The 27,970-nt window shown below is 45.8% G+C and overlaps 1 protein-coding gene across 1 annotated transcript in view; it reads left to right on the top strand.

Moving 5' to 3' along the window:
- Positions 1 to 27,970, top strand: part of DSTYK (dual serine/threonine and tyrosine protein kinase) — a 92,870-nt gene that overhangs the window by 47,504 nt on the left and 17,396 nt on the right. The window contains exons 3-6 of the mRNA XM_073587196.1: positions 4,272 to 4,926; positions 20,033 to 20,268; positions 21,758 to 21,841; positions 22,784 to 22,960. Coding sequence (XP_073443297.1) covers positions 4,272 to 4,926; positions 20,033 to 20,268; positions 21,758 to 21,841; positions 22,784 to 22,960 — 1,152 coding nt within the window. The remainder of the gene's footprint in view (positions 1 to 4,271; positions 4,927 to 20,032; positions 20,269 to 21,757; positions 21,842 to 22,783; positions 22,961 to 27,970) is intronic.

Here is a 27,970-nt window from a genome sequence, read left to right as displayed (position 1 = left end):
GCATGCGTCATGCGTCCCCTATCTTTATCACTGAGGACGCAGGCCGTGTGCAGTATGCGTTTTGGCGGCGTCTGCGTCCTTTTGACGGTGCGCCGACCAGCTCCAAACGCAACCTGTTGCAATTTGGTTGCGCTCGGCGCACCGTCAGAAGGACGCATACGCCGCCAAACGCACACTGTGCACGGCCTGCATCCCCAGTGATAAAGATAGGGGGTGTCATGCGCCGGTAGGCGGAGCTACCGGAGGAGGCGGGGCTTAGCGGCGGCCGTGCGCAGGCCGTCGCTGCGCCCTGACACGCAAATGTGAAACCGGCCTAACAGCTTGAAAAAAAATGATTTTAAAATCTGGAATGTTGGCCTCCTGAAATGTATGTTCAGTAAATGCACTCAATACTTGGTCAGGGCTCCTCTGGCATCAATTACTGCATCAAGGCCAACACTTTTGAATTTTTTTAAAAAATTTTCAAGCTGGAGTTATAAAGTATTCTAATTTACTGAGATAATGACTTTTGGGTCTTCGTTGGCTGTAAGCCATAATCATCATTAACAGCAATAAACACTTGAAATAGATCACTCTGTAATGAGTTTCACTTTTTTGTATTGAAGAACTGAAATGAACTTTTTGGCGATATTCTAATTTTGTGAGAAGCGCCTGTATATGATCATCACTGTCCTCACTGGGGCTGTAAAGCAACCGTGCTAACCACTGAGCCCCCCTGCTGCCCAGCATTGCTCTGTGCATCAGGTGAGGTCTGTAAGGATTTGCCTCAGGCCCTGGGAAAGAAAACACATGTGATCTGCTTGTGGCATGCACAAATAATAACACAGCAGATCTGTAGCGAGCGTGGCTCGGTAGCATGTGTGTGCAGAGCCTTTTCCTGCAGGCGTACTGACATGCTGAAGTTCTGTGTCAAATTCACATTAATCTTGTTTCTCAGAACTGTTACTTGTGCACTTTTCTCCTGTTGCTTTTGATGCTGCTTTGCTTCTCCCTTTTCAGTAGGTTTGTTTTTGCATTCTGGTTTCCTCCTTGTACAACGGTCCTGAGTCTGACTCATCAGTCCCACTCTCATGCGATCCCCGCCCTTCCCTTCCCCCGACACGGAAGATATTTCCTTTTGGGAAGTTGCAAAGTGGCGCAATGCATTTTTCATATCGCAGTAAGATTTGTGCAGCCTTTTACATTCAACTTTCTGTGGGAGTTGCGAAATATATTAAAAAGAGAAAATTGTGTTTTACCTAAAGTTTTACAAAGGAACAATGTGCCGACACTGCTTAAGTTGCTAAGTTTTTCTAGATGTATAAATATCAAAGCAAATCTGTTAGCACGTTTTGCTCCCTCAACTGACAGCAGCATAATGTAGAGAGAGACCCTGATTCCAGCGATGTGTCACTTAGTTCACTGGGTGCTGCAAGTGTGATAGTCAGTTCTTAGATGTAGCAGAGCACAGAAAGCTAACCCTGCTCACACCACAGCTTTGTGTTTTTGGGTTTTTTTTGAATTTTTACAGTAAACTGCTAATCAGTGCTGGGGTGAGGGTGGTTGGTCATGGATGCATGTGGCAGCTAGTCTGGCAGTAATGATCTGCTGATAAAACTTATTGAATTGAAACTGCACATTTATTTATATAATTACCTTGTATTGTTTTCATTTCCTGTTCTGTCCAGATGTCACCGCATTCCAGAATTCCAAGCGGCGGAAGTTTACCGACCTCCATATTGGGACAACCAAGTGATGGGTGTCTCAATATGGAAACTGCTGCTGGTACCAACCTATTGCGCGGCACCACCAGCGGAATACCGTCGCAACACACACTCACTCACTCTCACGCAGCCAGTAGAACACCATCGCACTGCGCCTGCGCGAATTCCGCGCAGGTGCAGTGAATCATTCTGCTGATCCTGGAGGCAGATGCGTGACGTGTCCACAGGCAGAGGAAGCCGGTCACATTAAAGGGGTTTTCCCACAAATGATAGTTAATTTTAAAAATTGTGTCTGACTGTGTACAGAACATACCACATCTCCTGGGCAGGGGAGGAAGAAAAAGACAATACTGACATTAAAGCAGGGGATCACAGAGGATTCATTTTGTGAGGTAAAATATTTCACTGTTTTTAAACAATACTTTACCTCAAAAAAAAAAAGTATCCTCTGCGATCTCCTGCTGTAATGTCAGTATTGTCTTTTGCTTCCTCCCCTGCCCAGGAGCTGTGGTATGTTCTGTACACGGTCAAGCACAGGGGGAGACAGCGCAAGCGAGACAGCACATGAGGGGAGAAAACAGCACAGGAAGGAGAGAGACAGCAGACAAGGGGGACAGCACATGGGGTAGACAGGTCAAAGAAGAGAGCACACACGGGAGAAGTCAGCACATGGGGAAAGAGAGCGTGGATAGGTGGGTGAGCACATGGGGAGGGGGAAAGAGATTCTCAACGCTGCAAAGCCTGCCCCCATTGTGACATTACCGCCCTCCCAATGCAATAGCATCGGGCCTCCATCTAATAGTCTAATAAATGATACCACTAAAATCAATGCCACACCCCTACCACATACTGCCTTCAGATTACATTGCAAAAACCTGTTGACAGATTCCCTATAACGTGTCTGTATACATACATGTAGAATACATTGCATTTCTATGTCTCACCAAATAGACATGTTCAGGGGAAAGGCTCAGGAAGAAATCAAATTAACTCTGTTTTTCACTGCAGTCTATGGCCCAGTCTGCAGTTTGTCTGAATCCTTGTTTCTAGGGGAATTCGGAGTGAGTCGCAGAAGTGCAGTGTGAACATAGTCTAAGGATTTATTTCGCAGTAGTGCTCATACTTGTTGGGTGGAATACAAAGTTTGGGTATTTTGGATCTCTTAAACCTTTCAGTAATTATTACTGACGTTTTTTTTTCCCCCTGTTCTGCTTGCCTCCTTTTAAAAATACCATGCAAAAAGCGTGAGTCATGTCTTTTTTGAGGTTGGCATATATCCAGCATCTAGCTTGTTAATCGAGCGAGACCTACAAGGCAGATAAGATGATGGGTCTGACTGCATTTGGCTCATTTTGCTGCTGAATAAAGGAGAGTGCTGCTTCCATTTCCCCCCCCCCCCCCCCCTTTCTTTTTGGGTTTTATTTTTCAGGTCTGCATGCTGAATATAAGCATTTGTAAATGTAAATTAAAAAAATCCACACATGGCAGAATGGAGTACATGTAGATTTTGTGCGCAAGTCGCGTACCGAAAGTCTTAAGCTGGAGTCACACATAGCGACTCACCAGCGATCCCGACAACGATATCAACGTGTCAGGATTGCTGGTGAGTCGCTAAGTGATCGCTGGTGAGCTGTCACTCAGCTTCACCAGCGATCAGCACAGCTCCCTGCATCAGCGCGGCATCGCTGTGTTTGTTAGTTACCAGCGCGCTGATGCAGGGAGCTGGTAACTAACGTACACATAAGGTATCTAAGGGATGCACATCCCTTGGATACCCGATGTGTACGTTAGTTACCAGCAGATCGCTGGTCTCCCGACTGTCACACACAACGATGTGTGCTGGCCAGCAGGAGACCAGCGACAAAAGAAATGTCCAGCGGTTTCCTACAGCAATCAGCGATACCGGCATGGGGGCCGGTCGCTGATCGCTGTCACACACAGCGATCTCGCTGGTGAGATCGCTATTGTGTCACAAAACTTGTGACTCAGCAGCGATCTCGCTACCGAGATTGCTATGTATGATGGGGCCCTTAGAGATAAAACAAATCCCCATTACCCTCTTTGCAAATCTTGCATTTAACTTCTGAATGTCGCTGATCTTTGTTTACTTGCAGTGGTGATCTCTGACCGCTGCCTCAATCACTGGCCTCTGTGGTGATGTTGGCATGTACAGCACCAGATCAGAGACCAGTGATCCATTCCCTGTAGGAATGTCTTACATTTATATGACCGCTGTAGCCAATCGCTGTTCTTGTCGTACTTGCTAGCATTATCCGTATAGGCCAGGTAGTTAATGGTACATTACAGGGAAGTAATCGCTGATCTCAACTGAGCTGCTGTTAACCCAATTTTCTAAAAATCCCAGATGTTTCCTTTTAAAGAGAAATATCTGAGCTAGGTTACCTGTCTGAGGCTTGTTGGGGTCCATGTGCCAAAGCGACTGGCTTCCCTTCAGATTGTGCTGTCCAGTTGAAACAATCCTTATAAACAGTATGAATCAGACAGTCATGTTCTGTGTTTGCATACTTCTAATTTCATTTGAACTTTTTTTGTCTTCTTTTTTCACAGGATGTTGATCTTGTGGTCACCCCTTGTCGTGGCTCCCAACCTGTGACCACTACCATTGAAGACTACATTGACCATGTGCAGTCAGTGGTTGTTTATGCCATTAGTGAGAACCTCCTATCTACCCAGGATGAAGAGGAGCTTACAGATATTAAGACAAAGTACAAACTCCCCATCTTTTTCATTCGAACAACTCCTAAGGACAAATTGATAAGTAGCTCAGACAGTGAGCTGTCAGCACTACACGAGCAGATGACTGAACTTGGCTATATAAAAAGGGGTATATGTAGCTGCGGAGCCGCAGGGTCTGGCAGTCCAGCCCCTAATGTTCTGGTTGAACAATTTGACAAGTTGCGTCTACTCGGCGGTTTCTCCCGGCAAGTGCTGCAGATGCACCTAGTTGATGCAGCAATGGTTCTTAACATGGTGCACAGTCGTAGTTTGGAATTATTCATCAATACGGCGTTTGATATGCGGAGAGATCTTCAAATTACACCAAAAAGACTAGAGTACACACGGCAGAAGGAGAGTGAGCTGTACGAATCTCTCATGGGGATCGCTGATCGTAAGCAAGAAGAACTGAAGGACATGATTGTGGAAACCCTCAACAGCATGAGGGAGCAACTTCTGGAGGACGCGGCCAACATGGAATTCCAAGGTTGGTCACCAGTATGGTCTGTATGAAGTGCTTTAGATAATGCAGAATATATCCTAACCACAGGTTTGATCAGTGGAATAATTGGAGCCAAAAAAATATTTGCTGTTGTGCTGCTATGTGTCAGATGATCATGGCTTCAAGTCCCCTAAGGGGACTAATAAATACAGTAAAAAGTGGAGGAAAAAAATACAGTAAGTTCAAATCTCCCCCCCCAATGAAAATAAAACCATTAAAAAAATACAAATTTTGGTTTGTGTTCAGAAGTCTGATTTTATTAAAATATAAAATTAATCGGATCAGCAAGTGGCGTATCGAGAAAAATAAATTGAAACTCCAGAGTTGCATATTTTGTTCTCCAACATTGCAATAGAGGCGATCAAAACATTATATGTAGTATCAGTAGAAACATCCTCACAGGGTGCAAAAAAATAAGCCGTCCCATAGCGCTATATATCGAAAATCAAAAACGATACAAGTCTCGGAAATTGGCTACATAAAAACTACTTTTTCATACAAATGTCTGTTTCTTTTTCACCTCTGAAATAAAACAAAAATGTATACATGTTTCACATGTGTGTACTCGTACTGGCCTGGAGAGTCATATTGCCTGGTCAGTCTTACAATGTAGTGAACATGGTAAATATGAACTTGGGTGTACATCTCAGCTTTCTGGAGCATGCGCATATAGAATATGAAGCAGAAGCGCACACTCAGATTCAGTGTGCATGCTGGAAAAGCTGACTGTCATTGTGCAAGCGTGGGATCTGCTGGGAAATTGCAGTGATGTAGGGATCAGTGAAGGGGAGGAATCATGATGTGATGGGTGTGGAGAATTTGAAATGGGCGTTTGACTGAAGAGCTAAAGCTGCCCACTCCTGTGGCTGAAACAGAAGGTACTGTATTTTTCGGATTATAAGCCACACCTTTTTTCCCCAAAACTTGGGAGGAAAATCAGGGTGCCTCTTGTAATGTGGATGTACCTTACCGGCTGCAGTGGAGCAGGGTCCTGGTGTCACTGCTGAAGGAGGCAAGAGTGGAGCGTTGTTGCAGGCTGGGATTGAGGGGGTGTACCGATGTGCGCCGCTGCGGGTGTTCGGTGGTGTGGGGGCTCTACCAACATTTTGCGAAAGCCCAGAGCCACCGCACTTACATGGTTTACTGTGCGGTGGACTCAGGAAAAATGGCTGCCAGGGGCGGCGCATGTGCAGATGGAGATCTCAGCGCTAAGAACTCATCTCCTAAGATTTTGGTGCCGAGAAGCACCACCATTTTATGGTTTTTTTGTTTTTTGTTTTTTTTTTTGTTTTTGTTTTTTTTTTTTTTTTCCCTATTTTTCTCAATTTGGGGTGCATCTTATAATCCGCAAAATACGGTATGTGGGGCTATCATCAAAGTATAAAGTGTTTTTGGAAAGTCATCACTTTCTTGAATATTTTGTTTTTTTCTTCCTGCTATGTGGTAAAATGAATGGTGTCCTTCGAAAGAACAACTCTATCTACAAAAGACCAGCGCTCATACGTCTGTCAGAAAAATTTTAAAGTTCTGGCTTTTAGAAGGACAATTTGTGTGACTGCAGACTTGTGAATCCTCCCAGCACATGCATTGTGCGCTGTGGAGTTTCGCCGGTTTTGGACCCGGGAGCCCTCAACACTTGTATTGAGCAGAGGCCGGGCCCCGACCAGTGATGCGGACAGCTAGTGGGTGCAGCCTCACTCCATACAAGTGTATGGAGCAAGGCCACCCCCACTGGCCAGAGGTATGTATAACGCATACATAGCCTCCAGTCCCGGATCAGATACCGGAGAAACCCAGCAACTCAGTGTGTGTGCGGGCGGGTGGGGTTCATAAGTAGTCAGACTTATTGGTTTGGACCCTTCTAAGCAGTATATATGGAAATCCAGGTCATAGGAAGCTGAATACAGTGATACCTTGATATGTGTCTGGCCTATATACGTAGAAGAAAAACCTGGATTTTTCTGGAATAAGACATTGGATCGCAGATATTAAAGGTATTATCTTTAAGCCTCAAAGGTTTAGCCAAGGATAAGTACAATAGTAAAGGATTGTCCAATACTAGATCAACAACTTCATTCCCCATGTAAAGTAAAAACATCTGTACTCTTCTCCCGTGCCTCACGGTCCCACCTTTTGGACGTATTGAACACCAGCAGGAAGCTGAGGCTGCCCCAATTTCCTCTTGATGTTGGATGTGTCTCGAAGGGCAGGGCCAGTGACGCCGACTCTAATTGGACACCAGGCTCATATGATGCAACAACCTCATGTGAGCCCTGGGAACGCCAGGTCCGATGTCCCTGGAGCGGCATCAGCACAGGAGGCGAGTAAGGTTACTTTCAGACTTGCGTGGAGTGCAGGGCCGCCGCAGAGCTCCACCCCCGGCCACGCCTCCTCTGATCAGCTCCTCCTCTGGGCTCATGATGCTGCGTGCAACCGGTGTACCCTATATTTAGCTTTGGATACGCTGGCCGTGCGCTGGTATGTTTCTGCCGGCGCATGACCCCTTTTTGCGCTACGCCAAGCGTACAAAAATGCTACACGGTGCGTTTGGTGCACGTCGGCGCAGCGCAAAAAGGGCACGTGCGCCAGCAAAAACATAAGCACACGGCCAGCGTACCCAATGCTTAAATATAGGGTACGCCGGTCGCATGCAGTGTCATGCGCCCAGAGGAGGAGGTGACCGGAGGAGGCGCGGCCGGGGCGGAGCATAGCTGCAGCCCTGTGCTGCGCCTCCTAACGTAAGTCTGAAAGAAGCCTAAGTGTGTGGTGTGGTTTTTTTTTTTTTTTTTTTTTTTTTTTTTGTTTTTTTGTGTGGAGCTAAACAAGAAGAATGAGAAGAGGTTGTCCAAGTAGTGGACAACCCTTTTATTTAAGAATAAAAGTGTACTACGATCGCCCCTCGTATTTTAAATCAGATGAAATGTGAACTTTAAAACTGTATTCAAAGGTGAGTTTAGATTATTTAACCATTTGCATACATGAGTTGCACAGCACTCTATTGTTCATTTTGTGCGCAAGCTGGTAGCAAAAAAATTGACGTGAAGAAATGAATAATTGAATAAAATTGACTTGTGTGGTTATGTTGGCATGGAAATCAACCAGATTGCGCCAATGTGAAATATGGGAAAGGGTTAATGTGGCAAAATGTGGAAAGCTCCTAGAGACTTATCCAATGCGACTTGCAGCTGTAATTGTTGCAAAAGGAGGCTCTGCAAAGCACTGACTTTAGGGGGGTGAATAGTTGTGCACAATTAAGTCGTTCCCCCCCCCAGTAATTTTGTTCGATTTGTTTGCTTCACAATATAACGAAAACCAAATGTTCACAGTTGTAGGCATGTTCTTTGCATGAACTGATGTAAACCCTCAAAAAAAATCTCTGAAATTCCAAGTTGTAAGGTAACAAAACATGAAAAATACTAAGGGGGTAAATATTTTTTTGCAAGCTACTATACCCTTGTACAAGCTCTTCTAGTGATCAAGGAAATGCCCACAGAGGCTTGAGAAGCTCTGGCCAGTGTGGGTGACACTCCAGCAGCCACTCTGAGATGCCTCCTGTAAATCTTGTCCTCAGTTTCTTCCTTTAGCTGCTGCTGTAGAAATCTGGCTAAGGCCGGGGTCACACTTGCGAGTACAGTGCAAGAAACTCTCATCAATACCTGGCACTGCCGCCGTCACTCGGGACTGGAGTGTGCGGCTGTATGTATTTCTATGCAGCCCCACACACTCCGGTCCCGAGTGCCGGCGGCAGTGCTGGGTATTGATGCAAGAGACTTGCGCGAGTTTCTCGCATCGCACTCGCAAGTGTGGAAACCCCAGCCTATACAGGACATGCATCCTATGAACCTGCAGGTTAACCCTATATCTGCCGGTAAATTGCACTTCTGGAAGTTACAGGTTCTCTTTATATAAAATATTGAAATGTGAGACATGCCTAATGGACCTTTTTTAGCATGAGCTGATCAGCTCCGAGCACTTTCCAACTCATCCAGCCCTGACCGTCTACAGCTGGGATGTCAAACTCAAATCCACAGAGGGCCAAGATTAAAAACTTGGACAAAGTCGCAGGCCGACCTTGATGTTATTAAAACAATGTCTATAATTTAGGACGTTTTTACCTTATCAACAAATATAAGTAGACTGTTTCTGACCTCGTACAATATACCAATATTGAGCATGCCATAATAAGTCTAGTCAGGTTCTGGCATATTGTATACTTGCGGTCACGTGACTATTGTTCCCAGCGCTGACTGTGGAGTATCATTACAGCGAGCAGTGTGTGCTGGGAGCATTCGCAAGTCTGCAGTCGCATGGAGTAAGTGCAGACTTGTCGTTTTAAACTAGACAACTCCTTTTAATGAATCTCAAGATGATTGGCACTGCAGTGTAACTGAAATGGTGCCTCCCAGATAACACACCAGGGAAATGCCACTACCCCTTCAGGTGCACAACTCCGCGCTCACTATTTGCTGCTGGGGTGAGTGACCTCACAGGGAAGAACACCGGATTCAGGCTCTTTATGCAGGACTCCATTCCTACTGTAGTGTGATTTGCTACAGAATGTGTATGGGAGAGAGGAGGCGGTGGGCGGCGCGGGTGATGCTGGGGTTCTTTTTCGGGTGCCTTTAAGGTGGCAAATTTTGGATCTTGAAGACAAGTAAAGCTTTAAGCACACTAGCAATTTGACAAGCCTGACATCAAAAGCATCAAGAATGTAGCAAAGGAAAAACCAAGCAGTATGGAATGAAAATCTAAGGAAACCTACAGTGCTCTAATGTTCAGACCTGGAAAGCAGTACGTGTGAGGAATCCCTGCTGTTTCTCTAGTCACCTTCCACGACAGCCACCTTGTAGGTTGTCTCCCCGCCCTAATAGGGGACAGGAACACAAAGAGCTTAAATAACTCTCCCCTTCCTGCTACCTCAGTGTTTTTCCTGTCCCTATCGGGGCATGAAGAGGTCACAAGGGGCTGCCGTGGCCAGCGAGCGGAGCCCCTAGGTACTTACAGAGCTGGGCAGCCGAGGTCGGGGGGTTCGCCTCTCCTCCTCCATACGCTGCTCCCGTCTCCACCACTGGTGTGACTCGGGATGTCGGCCGCCCCTCCCACGCCCTCCGGGGTAAAGCGGGGCGGTACGGTGCCTGCCGGGGTCCTGCACACCTCCCCGGCTTCCTCCTTCCTCCCAGTGCCACATTGGGCCAGGGCGCGTGCGTCAGAGGGGGCGGGCAGTCGACTTCCGGTTTGCGACCTCCGGCGTCCTGTACAGGGGAAACGCGCACCGGCACCCGGGGAAACGATCACGATGGCGGGAGTCGAGCATATCCTCCCCAGGGAGGAGCACCAGGAATGAACGCCTCAATCACCCTTAAAAGGGTGCAGCAGCTCCAGGTAAGTGCAGAGTGTGTGTGCAGAATGGACGGTGAGAAGCCCTCGACTGCAGCATCTGCGGAGCCCAGCGTTCCCCCTCCTACAGGGAGTAGCGGGGCCGGTCCCTTGCCTGTCAGATGACTGGTGGCACAGGTCTGAGTAGGCATTCTCTTCTCTTGCAGGAAGGCAAAGCCTCTGCCACTAAAAACCCCCGCAAGTGTGGTATATGTGGTGCCAGGTTTCCTTCTGATTACAGAAAAGTTATGCCAGCCTTGTATGCAAAATATACTGCGTACCGAGCAACCCTCCCTGTTTGACAGCATAAAGTCTCTCATTGGACAGGAGGTTCAGACCTCCATAGCAGCCCAAACCCCGACTCGGGGCCCTGCCCCAAAAAAGAGGAAAAGGGTACCTATAGAAGCCGACTCGGGAGTGGTCCGTTCCTCGAGGTCGGAGGAGATTTGGGAAGATGAGGGCTCCACATCCACCTCCAGTCATGATACAAAAAAATACTATTTCTCCTCGGAGGATATGGAGGAGTTAGTTTCCATGGTAAGAAATACCATGGGATTGGAGGAGGAGGAGGTTAGGCTCTCAGTCCAGGATGAGATGTTTGGAGGGTTGAAACCCAGAGGTAGGAAGGGTTTCCCGGTTCATGAGGTTATACAGGATTTAATAGCTCAGGAGTGGTCCTCCCCCGAGAAAGCACTTACGGTGCCCTCTGAGCTAAAAAAAAATCGGTTCCCCCTAGAGGGGGAGAGTTCCATTTTGGAGATCCCTAAAATGGACGTCCAGGTGTCTAAAGTCGCTAAGAAGACGATGCCCTTTGAGGATGCCTCCCAATTGAAGGATCCGATGGATCGCAAAATAGAGAGCCATCTTAAAAAGTCCTGGGAAGCCTCTACGTACCTGCTCAAAGCAAATATTGCATCCACCTGCGTAGCCAGATCGTTGTTTTTCTGGCTACGTACGTTGGAAGACCACCTGTCGGGGGGCACTCCAAGGGAGGAAATCTTAGACTCCCTGTCGATCCTCCAAAAGGCAACAGGCTGTTTAGCTGACACTTCAGGAGAAACGGTACGGGTGGCAGCAAGGTCCCTATTCCTCTCAAACTCGGCCATGAGAGCCTTGTGGCTGAAGTCATGGGGAGGCGACATCACTTCCAATACGAAACTTTGTGCCATCCCCTTCCAGGGTCACCACGTGTTCGGGCTGGTCCTCGATGACATCCTTGAGAAGGCTTCTGACAAGAATAAGTCACTGCCGGAACAGAAACCCACCAAAAGGCGGGTTTTTTTTTTTCATCCCTCAAGGGAACAGACTTCTCAAAGGGCGTAAAGGGGTAAGGGAAGAAACATCCTTGTGCCCCAGCAGCTGCAGCTCCCGGAAAATCAGTGACTCCCGGGTAGGGGGTCGACTCACACAGTTTTTCGCCCAATGGCAGGCCACGACTGCGAACCAGTGGGTCCTGCACACTATTCAGTTTGGGCTAAAACTGGCATTCGAGCACCCCCCCTCCCCTCACCACATGCCCTAAGGATTACCCCAGCGCAATCCCCCAAGTCTGCAAAAAGTTCTGTGGCTTCAGATAGAAGAACTGCTATGGGAACAAGTGGTCTCATATGTACCTCCACAAGAGGAGGGAAGGGGACATTATTCTCGCCTGTTCCTGATAAAGAAACCCTCAGGAAAGCACAGGCTCATTATAAATCTAAAACCCCTGAACCACTTCATCAATTACCGAAGGTTCAAGATGGAGTCAGTAAGATCAGCGATTCCTCTTATTGGACGAGACTTGCAGATGGCGACAATAGACCTAAGGGATGCGTATTACCATGTACCCATTCATCCGGACCACCGGAAGTTTCTGAGGTTTGCGGTCACCCACAACCGAGGAATCGGCCACCTTCAGTTCAACACCCTGCAGTTTGGGGTATCCCCAGCACCAAGGGTGTTCACGAAGATCATGAAAGAGGCAGTCATCTTCATTCGGCTTCTGGGGATATGCATTGTACAGTATCTGGACGATCTGCTGATCGTCACCCCATCAATAGACCGGCTGAACCAGGACGTATCGAGAACCCTACAGATTCTTGAAACTCTAGGGTGGATACCAAATCTCCAGAAGTCGACCCTTTGTCCTTCCCCGAGGAAAAAATTCCTAGGGATTCTCTTGGATTCAGAGAAGAGGACGTCCTTTCTTCCCGAAGATCGTCAAAAAGACTTTCGGCAGAAAATAATCCGGTTCAGAGAACAAAGGGCTCCGTCGCTGAGGGACGCCATGTCCATCCTGGGTTCCCTGACAGGCGGTATCCTGGGCACAAGCTCACAAGCGAGTCCTCCAGTCGTATGTCCTAATAAATATGAAGAAATATCCAAACAACCTATCAAAAAGGGTTCTACTTCCAGGACATGTAAAATCGACCCTCTGGTGGTGGCTGAGCTACCGAAACCAGAGGCGAGGAGTAAGCTGGGATCAGCTTCCTCTAAGAATACTATGCACCGATGCCAGCCTGAGGGTCTCGGGGGCTGTGGTCGAAGATTCATACTTCCAGGGGCAGTGGCCCCAGAACGTAAGGGCCGGATCTTCAAACCTAAGGGAGCTGACGGCGGTGGAAGCGTCACTGAAGGTCGCAGCAGCCCTTGTCAAGAACCATCATGTTCGGATATACTCCGACAACGTGACCACGGTGGCATACCTCAGGCATCAAGGGGGCACAAGGTATGCCAGCCTAAAGAAAGTAGCAGCAAGGATCTTCCTCTGGGCAGAGAAGCACCTGTTATCCATTTCCGCGGTACACCTGAAGGGGTCGGAAAACATCCAGGCAGACTTCCTGAGCAGGAAGTACGTCCATCCAGGAGAATGGTGTCTGAACTAAGAGGTGTTCCAGGCTCTAGCCTCAAGATGGGGGGGGGGGGGGGGGATCCAGAAGTCGACCTGTTCACGAATGCACAAAATACAAAGGCTGCAACCTACTTCTCCCTCAGTCCCACTTACGGAGCCAGGGGGACGGATGCATTTGCCCATCCATGGGTCTTCAGACTGGCCTACGCTTTTCCACCAATCCCGATGCTGGCAAAAACCCTACAAAAGATCAGGGCAGACGGAGTCGAGACGATCCTGGTGGCTCCGATGTGGCCAGGACGAAGCTGGTACAGCGCTCTGTTGGACATGGCCCAAGAAGGTCCCTTGCTATTACCCCAGAAGACCGACCTCCTTTTTCAGGGTCCATTGCTGCACCCGGACCCAGCCAAGCTATCCCTAGCAGCCTGGTTGAGGCCAACATTTTGAAGGCCAAAGGGTTGTCGGATGAGGTAATCCGGACCCTTCAAAAGAGTAGAAAGCCGATAACGAATGCAATTTACGGCAAAATATGGAAAAGATTTTCCTCCTGGTGCCTCCTGAGGGTCCCTGACCCCGCCCATCCAAATATTGCCCAAATACTAGACTTCCTACAGAAAGGGTTAGATCTAGGGCTTACTCCGAGTACGTTAAAGGTACAGGTATCTGCTCTAAGTGCTTTTTTTTTTTTCCCCCCCCCCCCCAAGACCTAGCCAAACATCGCTGGGTGAAGCGGTTCATGATAGCAGCAGGCAGGATTCGCCCTTCGCTCCCTAGCTGGGTTCCCCCCTAGGATCTTAATTTAGTGCTTAAAGGCCTAACACAGGCCCCGTTTGAGCCCCTGTCAGAAGTTCCAGAAAAAATACTCACACTCAAAACAGTTTCTTGTGGCGATCACATCGGCTACACGGGTGGGGGAGCTACAGGCCCTTTCAGTACAGGAACCTTATCTCCTACTCAATTCAGACAGTATAGTAGTACGCCTAGACCCCTCCTTTATGCCCAAGATGGTGTCAGACTTTCATAGAAGCCTGGATATCGTGTTGCCCTCATTTTGCCCAAATCCTTCTAACCCGAAGGAAGCGAAATTTCATACCCTGGATGTCCGCAGGGTAGTTCTCCGTTACCTCGAAGCAACCAAGGATTGGAGAATCGATCAGAACCTGTTCCTTCAGTATTCAGGAAGAAATAAAGGGAAGAAGGCGGCAAAGAACATGATAGCGGCCTGGATCAAGCAGTCCATCTCTCTGGCATATTCTGCAAGACATCTCTCTCCTCCAGAGTCGTTAAAGGCCCTCTCCACTCGATCAGTCGGCACGTCCTGGGCAGCAAGGGGAAATACGTCTTCGGAGCAGATATGCAGAGCAGCCACCTGGTCCTCTGTGCACACCTTTACTAGACACTATAGACTGGATTTCAATAGGGATCTGACGTTCGGCAGACGCGTCTTGCAAGCCGTAGTCCCTCCCTAAAAAATTAACGTTGGCATGACTCCAATGTGGCTGTCGTGGAAGGTGACTAGAGAAAATAGAATTAGACTTACCGGTAATTTGGTTTCTAGGAACCTTCTACGACAGTACTAATTTCCCTCCCTATATGATGTATTTACCTGATTATTCCTGCTCTACTGGCGGTAACTATTCATGCCAGTATGTTCATAAACACTGAGGTAGCAGGAAGGGGAGGGTTATTTAACCTCTTCGTGTTCCTGTCCCCTATTAGGGCGGGGAGACAACCTCCAAGGTGGCTGTCGTGGAAGGTTTCCTAGAAACCGAATTACCGGTAAGTCTAATTCTATTTTCTGAATGGCACAGGAGCCAGTACAATTCTCCAGCCCCTTCCTCCCAGCAGAGGCAAGCTGCGGTCACGTGGGGATTTACTGTGTACAGAAGAAAGGTCTGCTCTATCCTTACACAGAAGCATCTCTTGTCAGGTCACCTGCTGGGACTTCTCTTCTCCGATTGGACAGTCTAAAGAAGTGGTGGCAAGTAACCTTACACTCACTGTGCACAGGGCACTTGCTTGTGTCTGGTGCTGTTCCTTCAGACTGCCTTCCTGCGGGAGTGTTATCTGCTTGCCGGCCAGAGTTTGACAAGTCATCTACAGAGCATCATTGGCTTTCCATTATGGTGGAGATGTTCAACTACTTTTCTATGATGTGACCCTGTTGGATAATCTGATATGATATAGGTCACCTGAGAACCGGCGCTCTTTGTTACTTGGATAGTCCTGCCATTTATAAACTCCTTGAGACTGTGTAAGGGAATGAACTAACTAGGCATGTCTCCTCCATGAAGGGTCCGGAATCGTCGGGGCTGTCGCCTATATTGCGGGAGTAGAAAGCTTGCGAACCCTGACTTGTACTCATTATAAAGAGACTGCGTTAAAAGGCTATATTCTCAAGTTTGGAAGTTGTACCCCTATTCATTGTAAGGCTGGGGTCAGACGTATAAAACCTCGCACGAGTCTCGCATGTCAATACTTGGCACTGCCACCGGCACTCGGGCCCGGAGCGTTCAGCTACATAGAAATACATGCAGCTGAACGCTCCGATCCGAGTGCCGGCGGCAGTGGTGGGTATTGATGTGCAAGACGCGTGCGAGTTTCTCGCACGTTTGACCCCGGCCTTGGAATAAATTCTAGTTTTGAGAATACACCTCTAATCATGATTTCAGCCACTGTCTACATGGCATGAACAGCATCTCTGAAGTTGTATTGCCTTGTTGGGCAACATGGTGCCAGTTTTCCCCTGTTACTCCTTAATCTGTGTTCTGCTCTTGTACCCATGGCATGCTCCATTAAAATGCATAGTCTACAAGAAACAAGTCTACAATCTTGATAAGAGTGAAATATATGCTACAGATGGACATAAGCCAACCAAGAAAACTGTCAGGGCACCGGCACAACATCTTGACGGAGTTGCAAACATCTTGTGGGAATCCCGGATAAGTAAGGCAGGAAAAAAAAAATGCTTTATGTAATACTAGATGGAGGCCCAATGCTATCGCATCAGGAGGGCGGTGACGTCCTGATGGGGGCAGGCTTTGCCGCACTGAGAATCTGTCTCAAGTGCTCACCCACCTATCCACTTTCTCTTTTCACCATGTGCTGAGTTATCCTGTCTGTGCGCTCTCCTGTCATCTATGTCTCAATCTATATTTAATGTATGTATGTGATTTCCATCTATGTCTGTATCATAGATGTATGTTGTATGAACCTATCATCTAGCAATGTACAGTATGTGACATGTATCTAGCAGCTATGTATGTAGTTCATATCTACTTAGCATCTCCCTATGTATCGCCGGCGGCCGGGATTACAGCGGCGGCTGGATCCCAGCGGTGGAGAGGGGTCCTTGGGGTGTGGAGTCTTTGCGACTTGGGGTCCTGGCGGCGGGTGAGACCCAGCAGAGAGGGTTGCCATATTGGAAGGGAAGTGTGTGTGGGGTGTGTACTGCCACTGCCTGCCTACCCACCTCCACGCAGTCACAGCCGTTAGGAAACACGTGGTTTGTGGCCTGTGCTGGAGATGGGGTGCTGCAGCGTCACCAGAGGGTGCCCGCACCCCATCTCCAGCACAAGCCGCAGTCTTTTCTGCTGGCTGTGACTGCACGGAGGTGGGTGGGCAGACGGCGGCGTGTTCTGGCAGCATGTCCAGCGGCGGCGGGTGTGGTCCGACGTGGGTGTCATATTGGGTATTCCAATATGGCGGTCGGCGTACTTACGGTCGACGCGGGGAATCATGGGATTCGAGGACATCCAGACGGAAGTGGATGATGGACAGTTTAAGGCAAATGTATACGGGGTTGGACAAAATAATGGAAACACCTGGAAACCTCAACAAAAGTTAGTTTAATAGGGTGTAGGTCCACCTTTTGCGGCGAATACAGCCTCAATTCTCCGAAGTATGGATTCATACAAGGTGTGAATTGTTTCCAAAGGAATTTTAGCCCATTCTTCAGGTAAAACACCCTCCAGTTCTTTGAGTGGCGATGGAAAGCGACGTCTAACTTGAATTTCTAAAATCGACCATAAATGCTCAATAATGTTGAGGTCTGGGGATTGTGGGGGCCAAATTAGATGCTCAACTTCATTAGAATGTTCCTCGTGCCATGCTTTAACGATTCTAGCTGTATGAATTGGTGCATTATCATCCTGAAAGATTGCGTTCCCCTCCGGGAACAGTGCTTGAACCATAGGATGCACTTGGTCGCCCAAAATGGCTAAATAATCGCGGCTGTTAATTCTTCCATGAAAGGATATCATTAGCCTGGCGGATATCCACGAAATAGCACCCCAGATCATCACAGAACCTCCGCCATGTGTTACGGTTGGGAGAAGGCAGTCTGGATGGAATGCTTCATTCGGCTGTCTCCAAACGTACACTCGGCCGGAAATGGGGTAAACGATAATTCGTCTGAGAATATCACATGTTTCCACTGCTCGAGGGACCAATTCTGGAGGTTTCTACACCATTCTAAACGCTTGGAAACATTTGTCATTGAGAGCAGCGGTTTTCTAATTGCAGCTCTTCTGTGGAATCCAGATTTGTTCAGCTCCCGACGAACCGTTTTCGTGGAAACTGGGTTCTGTAGGTGTTCATTGAGCTCAGCAGTGATTTTCGGAGCCGTGGTCTTGCGATCCTCTCGCAATTCGCTTTAGAGTCCGACGGTCTCTGTCAACTTTGACTTTCGGCTGAACCTGTGCTTTGCTGCGGACGTTTTTCCTTCTCTTTCAAACGCAGTCATCACTGCTTTGGAGACAGTACCTCTTGACACGCCAAGCATTCGGGCACTTTCTGTTACACTAGTGCCTGCCATACAAGCACCAACAATTTGGCCTCTTTGAAAATCCGAGCGGTCTGCCATTGGTATCAGGTTCTCATCACTGTTCTTACAATTCTGCAAAACACAGTTAATTTACATACACATATCACATAACACAAATAATCAACTACAAAACATTACCATATGTCAGTTTGCATGTTTATAACATGTTTGAAGATTATGATGCCAAAACGTTAGTTGTGGCCAAAAGTATTGACACCCCTGCAATTCTGTCAGATAATACTCGGTTTCTTCCTGAAAATGATTGCAAACACAAATTGTTTGGTATTATTATCAGAGGCATCAAAGCAACCCCAAAACATCAGGGAACCTCCGCCAAGTTTGACTGTAGGGACCGTGTTTTTTTATCTTTGAATGCCGTGTTTTTTGTTTGTTTTTTTTTCTCTTTTGTAAACTCTATGTTGATGCCTTTTGCCCAAAAAGCTCTACTTTTGTCTCATCTGACCAGAGAAGATTCTTCCAAAACGTTTTAGGCTTTTTCAGGTAAGTTTTGGCAAACTCCAGCCTGGCTTTTTTATGTCTCGGTGTAAGAAGTGGCGTCTTCCTGGGTCTCCTACCATACAGTCCCTTTTCATTCAGACGCCGACGGATAGTACGGGTTGACACTGTTGTACCTTCGGACTGCAGGGCAGCTTGAACTTGTTTGGATGTTAGTCGAGGTTCTTTATCCAACATCAGCACAATCTTGCGTTGAAATCTCTTGTCAATTTTTCTTTTCCGTCCACATCTAGGGAGGTTAGCCACAGTGCCATGGGCTTTAAACTTCTTGACACTGCGCACGGTAGACACAGGAGCATTCAGGTCTTTGGAGATGGACTTGTAGCCTTGAGATTGCTCATGCTTCATCACGATTTGGTTTCTCAAGTCCTCAGACAGTTCTTTGGTCTTCTTTCTTTTCTCCATGCTCAATGTGGTACACACAAGGACACAGGACAGAGGTTGAGTCAACTTTAATCCATGTCAACTGGATGCAAGTGTGATTTAGTTATTGCCAACACCTGTTAGGTGCCACAGGTAAGTTACAGGTGCTGTTAATTACACAAATTAGAGAAGCATCACATGATTTTTCGAACAGTGCCAATACTTTTGTCCACCCTCTTTTTTATGTTTGGTGTGGAATTATATCCAATTTGGCTTTAGGACAATTCTTTTTGTGTTTCTTCACTTAAGACAAAGTAAATGAAGAGAATAATAGCAATGAATTTGTGTTTGCAATCATTTTCAGGAAGAAGCTGAGTATTATCTGACAGAATTGCAGGGGTGTCAATAATTTTGGCCACAACTGTAGGCGTTTCCATTATTTTGTCCAACCCGTGTGTGTGTGTGTGTGTGTGTGTGTGTGTGTGTGTATATATATGTATATATAATGTATGTAGAAGAGTCTGGGCACGGTGACTTCGGAGCTTTTGAAAGGTAGCACGTCTCATACACGAGAAGAAAGGGGTTGTGTAAGTGTCCATAGTGTGCACAGGGAAGGGAGTTGGTGAATGACGTCAATTATTTTCCAGCTATTTTATGCAAGTTTATGGGTCGGTGAATGTCTGACAGGAGGGGCAAATTTAGGATCATAGTTGTATTTTAGGCTAGCAAGCGCCCGATCTTAAATGCTCATGGATTTCAATTTGAGAGGGGAACTTACCAGCAATAGCATCTGTAAATGTGAGAAATAACAATATTTAACACCTTAATGACCGCCAATATGACTTTTTACTAACCTGAGATATGAGAATATCATCCCCATACAGGTGACAATCCAGCGCTGTCCGTTGCACACTACAGCTGACAACTTGCTGCATCAGCCATGATCAGTGATGGCACCATCCAAATCTGTTTGACCCCTTAGATGCAGCTTTCAATATTGACTATATCATATAAATAAGAGTGTGGGGGTTCCTCTTTATCCCCTTCAGCGATTGTGTGGTCCTGATGTTCGCCATGACAATTCACAGCCAAATAGCGGCCGTAGAGTCTGCGGGCTATAGTGGCCTGTTCAGAAGTTACCGACACTTAGGATCTTTATGCATGCTCTTCTGTTTCCTCAGGTATCTCCATCCCTCAAAATGGCGAGCCTCTTGGAGTACAAGAAGTGAAAAACTGCATCTTTCAGATCAAAGACCTGATCATTTCACGACTCAACCAAGCTGTAGTGAACAAACTGATCAGCTCCGTGGATTATCTACGAGAGAGTTTTGTGGGCACACTAGAAAGATGTCTCCGAAGTCTAGAAAAGTCCCAGCAAGAGTCGTCTTCACATGTTACAAGCAACCACCTGAAGCAGGTACGTAGTACTTGTGATTGCCGTGGATGTCTTGTTAGATGTAGACTTGCTTGGTGCAGAAGATGAAGCTTGGCCAAAGCGACCGATTTACCACCAATTGTGATAAAAATTGCAACTGATCAAGGTCTATGGCAATGTTAAAAGGTCGTGTGTGTGTGTGTGTGTGTGGTTTTTTTTTTTTTTTTGTTTTTTTTTTTTTTCCTATAATTGTGTGGATGTTATTGTTTTAAAAGGGCCAATACTGGTAAATAGGAAATGTAGGATGCCAACAAAGCTACCCTGAAGGGCATCTTTACCCAGATAGCTTTTGAGGTGCAAATCACTGATGCCTGATCCATGGGCAGCATGTATTAGATGCTGGCTGTATGAGCTCAACCATATGTTTTATTTCTGAAACACTGTTGCATTTCGGAGGAATACATGCCTTAGAAGCCTACAAGTACTGAGCAGCATGGCAGATGAGTTAGACACGGGGCTCTCTTGTGGCGTCTACCCGCTGCCCTGAATTGACAGGTTTCTCCCTACAAGTGCATGCAGGGAGAGAGCGATCAGTCACTGGCCGTGGGCGGGGAGAAGCTGCCAGGGACATGCCTGTCTGACTAGTGTCCTGTGCAGCTTAGTCCTTTGGTGGCTTTTATACTATATTTTTCTCTGAAACGTCACGTTATTTAAAATATATGTCTGATACCATGCAGCCGGTGTGTGGTGCTTGCTGCCCATGGGTCAGGCAGTATGTATCTGCTGTCAGATTCCCTTTTTATAATGAATCTGTCTCTGCTTGCCCCTCATCTGAATTTTCCTACCCATGTACCCAAACCCATTGTCTGTTATACAGTGCGTTATTATTCTCTTCTCTATTGTATCAGCATTTGGTTATTACTTACCTTGGCATTAGCAATTATAAATCACCTGCCCTAAACGTTTCTGGACCAGAGACTACTCTACAGTCTACCTACTCCTTTCAGTGGTCATCCAAGCACCTGGATTATATGAGGGGGGGAAAGATCATGCCATAGTACAAGGATTTTTTTTTTTTTTCTTTTTTGTGAAAAACAATCCACTTAAGTTGCGTTCTATTATGACTCGATTATCAAGTTGGTCTATGGAACTGGTCAGCTTTTTTTCCACTTTAAGTATATAGTTATATAGGTTTTTAGAATCCATTCACAGTTTAGTGGCCGCTACCAGGTACTGCATCATCACTTTTGAATAAAAGCTGTTCTGCTGCGGCCATTACAGTTTAAATGGCACTGTGCCCAGCATGTGGTTTATAGCCGTAGCTGGTCAGTGGGAATTGTTGGCCCTTTCTTATAGTAGATGGTTTTGTGTTTTTTTTTTGTTTTTTTTTTTTGTTTTTTTTTTAAGGGTTCAAAACAATTGACTTATTTAGTGGGTCAGTAATATTTCTTCTATTACCATCTGATGAATAATTTTAGGACACTAGCGTAGATATAATTTTTATTTTGTCATTCTTTGTATGTCTTACCAGATACTGAATGCTGCATACCACGTGGAGGTCACATTTAATTCTGGATCCACAGTCACCAGAATGGTGTGGGAGCAGATAGTCCAGGTGAGACAGACCCCTCGCTAATGACAGTCTTGACTCATTCACTAGAATGCATAAGAAACGTCATGGAATCGTTGGCTGTAGCTTTGGCAGATCTTGGATACAGATGACTCAAAAACCAAATAAAAAATTAAAGAATTCAGTACATAACACTAGAGGTGTTAGATACAGATTAACCTGACAATTACTATTGGACGAGTGTGATCACTGATGCCACTAGATGTCTTTTTCCTCAAAAATATATATATATATATATATATATATATATATATATATATATATATATATATATATATATATATATATATATATATATATAAAAAAAATTTATATGTCTTGTACACCGTACTTAAAGGGAATCTGTCACCTGGTTTTGGCGGGCGATGAAGACTAGGTTGGTCCAGTCCGATGGGCTGTGTTCCTGATGTGTGCGGCCTCCCCATCCTTGGCTGCCGTCCGCAGTTTTTTTGAGGAATAGGAGTAGGTCTCCGCCATTCTTGGCTAGCGCATGCGCAGTATGCTTTGCCCAACTGCGGGCAAAGCCAAAAAGCCTGACTGCGCATGCGCCGGTTAACTAAGCCCCGGAACACAGCAAAATACTTGGGCTTGGTTAACTGGCGCATGCGCAGTCAGGAAGTATTTTGCTGTGTTCCGGGGCTTAGTTAACCAGCGCATGCGCCGTCAGGCTTTTCCCGCAGTTGGGCAAACCATACGGTGCGTGCGCTAGCCAAGAATGCTTGGCGCACGTGCAACAAATGGCGGAGACCTACTCCTATTCCTCAAAAAACTGCGGACAGCGGCCAAGGATGGGGAGGCGGCACACATCGGGAACACCGCCCATCGGACCGGACTGACCTCGTTTTCATTGCCCGCCAAAAGTAGGTGACAGATTCCCTTTAATGCCATCCTACAGATTATTATACTAATGACATGTTCTTCCTTTAGATAATACAGCGCATTACATGGGTGAGTCCACCATCCATAACCCCGGAATGGAAACGCAAGGTGGCTCAGGATGCCATAGAGAGCTTGAGTGCGTCTAAACTTGCAAAACGAATCTGCAGCCAGTTTTGTAAGCGTCTCAAAAGCTCTCATGAAGCTTTTGCAGCATCTCTCAAACAGGTGGGTACCAAAAACGGCATGAACTCTCTTGTGTGACCGATCTCTCTCTGCAGTGCTGAGACTGGGGGTGCGTTATTTTGTTAGCAGCACTGGGATCAGATGCTTTATTGGCGCTTTTTATATCTGGAAGCGTGCTTTTCTTGGGTCTTAAAGGGTTCTGAGTGGAGGAAACCTTCCTCTATGAAGTTGAATAGATTAAAGGGGCACATGGACAGCTGCTGTCAATTGGGGAAAGCTTAAGTTTTAAATTTGTGTTTATTGTATAAAAATGCAAGTTTAACATAAAATCCCTTATTAATTCATTGCATTAATTCTTTTGTTGGTCCTGAGTTCCAACCTTTGCTTTATTCCATTATCAAATTAATAATTCTGAAGCTTACATAGCTGGTTTATAAATGCATTTTATTTTTTATTTTTTTTTTTTTTCCCTTTTTCTTCCACGTACGCATACAGTGCCTACAAGTAGTATTCAACCCCCTGCAGATTTAGCAGGTTTGATAAGATGCAAATAAGTTAGAGCCTTCAAACTTCACACAAGAGCAGGATTTATTAACAGATGCATAAATCTTACAAACCAAAAAGTTATGTTGCTCAGTTAAATTTTAATAAATTTTAAACATACAAGTGTGGGTCAATTATTATTCAACCCCTAGGTTTAATATTTTGTGGAATAACCCTTGTTTGCAATTACAGCTAATAATCGTCTTTTATAAGACCTGATCAGGCCGGCACAGGTCTCTGGAGTTATCTTGGCCCACTTCTCCATGCAGATCTTCTCCAAGTTATCTAGGTTCTTTGGGTGTCTCATGTGGACTTTAATCTTGAGCTCCTTCCACAAGTTTTCAATTGGGTTAAGGTCAGGAGACTGACTAGGCCACTCCAACACCTTGATTTTTTGCCTCTTGAACCAGGCCTTGGTTTTCTTGGCTGTGTGCTTTGGGTCGTTGTCTTGTTGAAAGATGAAATGACGACCCATCTTAAGATCCTTGATGGAGGAGCGGAGGTTCTTGGCCAAAATCTCCAGGTAGGCCGTGCTATCCATCTTCCCATGGATACGGACCAGATGGCCAGGCCCCTTGGCTGAGAAACAGCCCCACAGCATGATGCTGCCACCACCATGCTTGACTGTAGGGATGGTATTCTTGGGGTCGTATGCAGTGCCATCCAGTCTCCAAACGTCACGTGTGTGGTTGGCACCAAAGATCTCGATCTTGGTCTCATCAGACCAGAGAACCTTGAACCAGTCTGTCTCAGAGTCCTCCAAGTGATCATGAGCAAACTGTAGACGAGCCTTGACATGACGCTTTGAAAGTAAAGGTACCTTACGGGCTCGTCTGGAACGGAGACCATTGCGGTGGAGTACGTTACTTATGGTATTGACTGAAACCAATGTCCCCACTGCCATGAGATCTTCCTGGAGCTCCTTCCTTGTTGTCCTTGGGTTAGCCTTGACTCTTCGGACAAGCCTGGCCTCGGCTCGGGAGGAAACTTTCAAAGGCGGTCCAGGCCGTGGAAGGCTAACAGTAGTTCCATAAGCCTTCCACTTCCGGATGATGCTCCCAACAGTGGAGACAGGTAGGCCCAACTCCTTGGAAAGGGTTTTCTACCCCTTGCCAGCCTTGTGACCCTCCACGATCTTGTCTCTTGATGGCCTTGGAATGCTCCTTTGTCTTTCCCATGTTGACCATGTATGAGTGCTGTTCACAAGTTTGGGGAGGGTCTTAAATAGTCAGAAAAGGCTGGAAAAAGAGATAATTAATCCAAACATGTGAAGCTCATTGTTCTTTGTGCCTGAAATACTTCTTAATACTTTAGGGGAACCAAACAGAATTCTGGTGGTTTGAGGGGTTGAATAATAAATGACCCTCTGAATAAACTTTTCACAATTTAAAAAAAAATTAAACAAAGAAATAACATTCATTTTTGCTGCAGTGCATTTCACACTTCCAGGCTGATCTACAGTCCAAATGTCACAATGCCAAGTTAATTCCGAATGTGTAAACCTGCTAAATCTGCAGGGGGTTGAATACTACTTGTAGGCACTGTAAGTGATAGGAGTGTTGTGGATCAGCATTTCATTAGTGCTTGATAATAAAAAGTAATACACTTACCAGTGTTTCATCAGTGATTTCTCACGTAAGGATAAATGAAGTAAAAGCTTCTATATATAACAATGTCAATCACCTATCTAATCTATGCACTGTCCGTGATTATTCCAGACACTGATGTGAACTGCCCCATAGACTATAAAGGGTTTGTTTTGTATCTGTGAAATTTGGAAAGGAGCACGCACGCGAAACACCAATGTCTGGATAAGGACCAACACTTGTGGACTCTGTTTGTCTGCAGATTTATTGCACTATTGGTCACTAGTGATGAGTGAGTATACTCGTTGCTTGGGTTTTCCCGAGCATGCTCAGGTGATCTCCGAGTATTTTGGCGTGCTCGGAGATTTAGTTTGTGTTGAAGAAGCTGAATGATTTGCGACTTGTAGACAGCCTGAATACATGTGGGGATTCCCTAACAAACAGGCATTCCTCACATGTATTCAGGCTGTCTAGCAGCCGCAAATCATGCAGCTGCTTTGACAAACTAACTCTCCGAGCACGCCAAAATACTCGGACACCCAAGCAACGAGTATACTCGCTCATCACTATTGGTAACCTGTGTGATACAGGCTATAAATTACAGAACCACACTATTTTTATTGTATTTCTTCTCCCTCCTTCACCCCCAACCAGCCGACATTGTTTTTCTTTGTTGGGTGAGTTCTAGTTTTGAAGCTTACCTGTAGTTGTAGGAGCTTTGCCTTACAGCATGGGTGCTGTTGGGGTGCATTGGCTCTTTCCCCCTCCCCACATACACCTGACAAGTTAGGGACCCACTGCCATGATTTTGCAGTGGGCTTCATACAGTCTGATCGCAATGATAACTAAGAATCTCATGTTCAGTTTTGTAAATTTTGCAGAAATCAATGTATAATATCTGAATCTGTCGTCCATATTACCATATGTTTTTAAAACACTTGCAAAGAAAGTCTGGAAAATTTTATATATAAAAAAAAAAATATATATATATATATATATATATATATATATATATATATATATATATATATATATATATATATATATATATATATATATATATATATATATTATATTATACACACTCTATCTTCGTCTGCCTATACTATTTTAATATATGTCGCTGTCTCCTATGAAGGCCAGCCTGCAGCTAGTCTTCATGAGCTGTAATGGCAAGAAACCCACACCACTCATGGTTTGTCGCTACTGTTGGAGGCAGATGCTGGCTATGTAACAAAGCCATAATCTCCTGAGTGGACATCATATATGAAGACCTGACTTTGGACAAAAAATATGAACTATTAATAAATGTATAAAAACAAACAAATGTATTGTTAGTTTAGGAACAGCAAATTCTGGCATTTGAAGTGCCAATGCTTGGTTTAGTCAGCAATCTGCCAATCTACCATTACTGAGCGCTCTGTGGATTCTATCTACAGTTTAGACATGCCTGCTAATGCAGTGGTTTTATTTATTCCTATTAGAATGTGTACATTGTAGATAGACTAAAAGCCGCAAAACCACAAGGGAATACACATGGAAAGAAGGAGTAAAGAAACTTGCCGTATATACTCGTGTACAAGCCGACCCCCCCCCCCCCCCCCCAAAAAAAAAAAAAAAAAAAAATGCCCCAAAAATCTGGGAAAACTTGTAGACTCGCGTATAAGCCTAGGGTTAATGGTGGTACAGGAAGATGCTCCATAGAGAATACCCCCCCATATGCTGCTGCACAAGGGTTAATGCTGCCCTGTAAGATGCTCCATAAATACCCCCCATATGCTGCTGCACAAGGGTTAATGCTGCCCCATAAGATGCTCCATAAATACCCCTTATTTGCTGCTTGTTGCAATTAAAAAAAAAAAAAAAAAAAGACATACTCACCTATCCGTCGCTGGGAGCCAGGTGCCAGTGTCCTGAGCCCCCCGGCACCGGCGATATTTACCGGTCCCTGTTCCATCGTCGTCCACCGCTCTGTCTCCCGTTTCTCTGCAGTGACGTTTAGCAGAGGGCGCGTACTGACTACGTCATCGCGCCCTCTGACCTGAATGTCACAGTAGGAGGACCCGGAGACACAGCGGTGCACGGCGATGGAACAGGGACAGGTTAAGTTCATCCTTGAATTTTATATGACTAAATAAACTTTGCCATTTTTATTGGATCCGCCTTTTGCTGGAATTTCCTCCTCTCTATTGAACTCTGATGCACCGCAGTCTCCACAGTGGATGTTCGGGAGGAAAGCTGACTAGGGAATCTTTTCCTCATATGTTTTTCAATTTAAATTCTGAAACCTCAAAAGCTCATCATGGAAATGTCCCAGAGGTGCAGATCACTTGTTGGCGGCTTTGCCTTCACTCTACATTCTACTCGTCCCTCTCAATTACGTTGAAATCTGGTTATGATGGAGGTCATATCATCAGGCACTGCTCTTCAGTGCTCCTTTTTTTTTTTTTTTTTTTTTTTTTTTTTTGGTCACAGTCCTTTTGAAGGGGTTTTTGCGTCATTGTCCTGTTGCAACACAAATGATGATCCCACCAAGTGCAAATCAGATGGTATGTCATGCTGGTGGATAACGTGGCGGTCAACCTGCTGGTTAAGTGTTGCTTGAATTTGGAATAAATCGCCAACATTGTCACCAGCAAAGTACAAACATCACACATCCCCTTCCATCCTTAATGATGGATGCGACACGTGTAGAAACAATCTGCTCTTCTTTTCTGAGTTTCACGAAGACATGGTGGGTACCAAAAATATCAACATTTTAATTCATTTAGTTTAATGACTGCAGGACATATTTCCAGCTGATTCAATGTCCAATCCTTGTTTGGATGAATTGCTGCACTTTCCTCGGGACAGTTGATGTTGAAATGTATGTTCCTTGTTGTCTCTATCATTTATGTTGATTGCTCTCTGAGGTGCTGTCAAG

Source organism: Dendrobates tinctorius, unplaced genomic scaffold, assembly GCF_039654945.1.
Source record: "Dendrobates tinctorius isolate UK_male_01 unplaced genomic scaffold, ASM3965494v1 ptg000098l, whole genome shotgun sequence".
NCBI classification, from domain to species: domain Eukaryota; kingdom Metazoa; phylum Chordata; class Amphibia; order Anura; family Dendrobatidae; genus Dendrobates; species Dendrobates tinctorius.
Note: the sequence above shows the minus strand (reverse complement) of the source record. Positions and strands in the feature narration are given on the sequence as shown.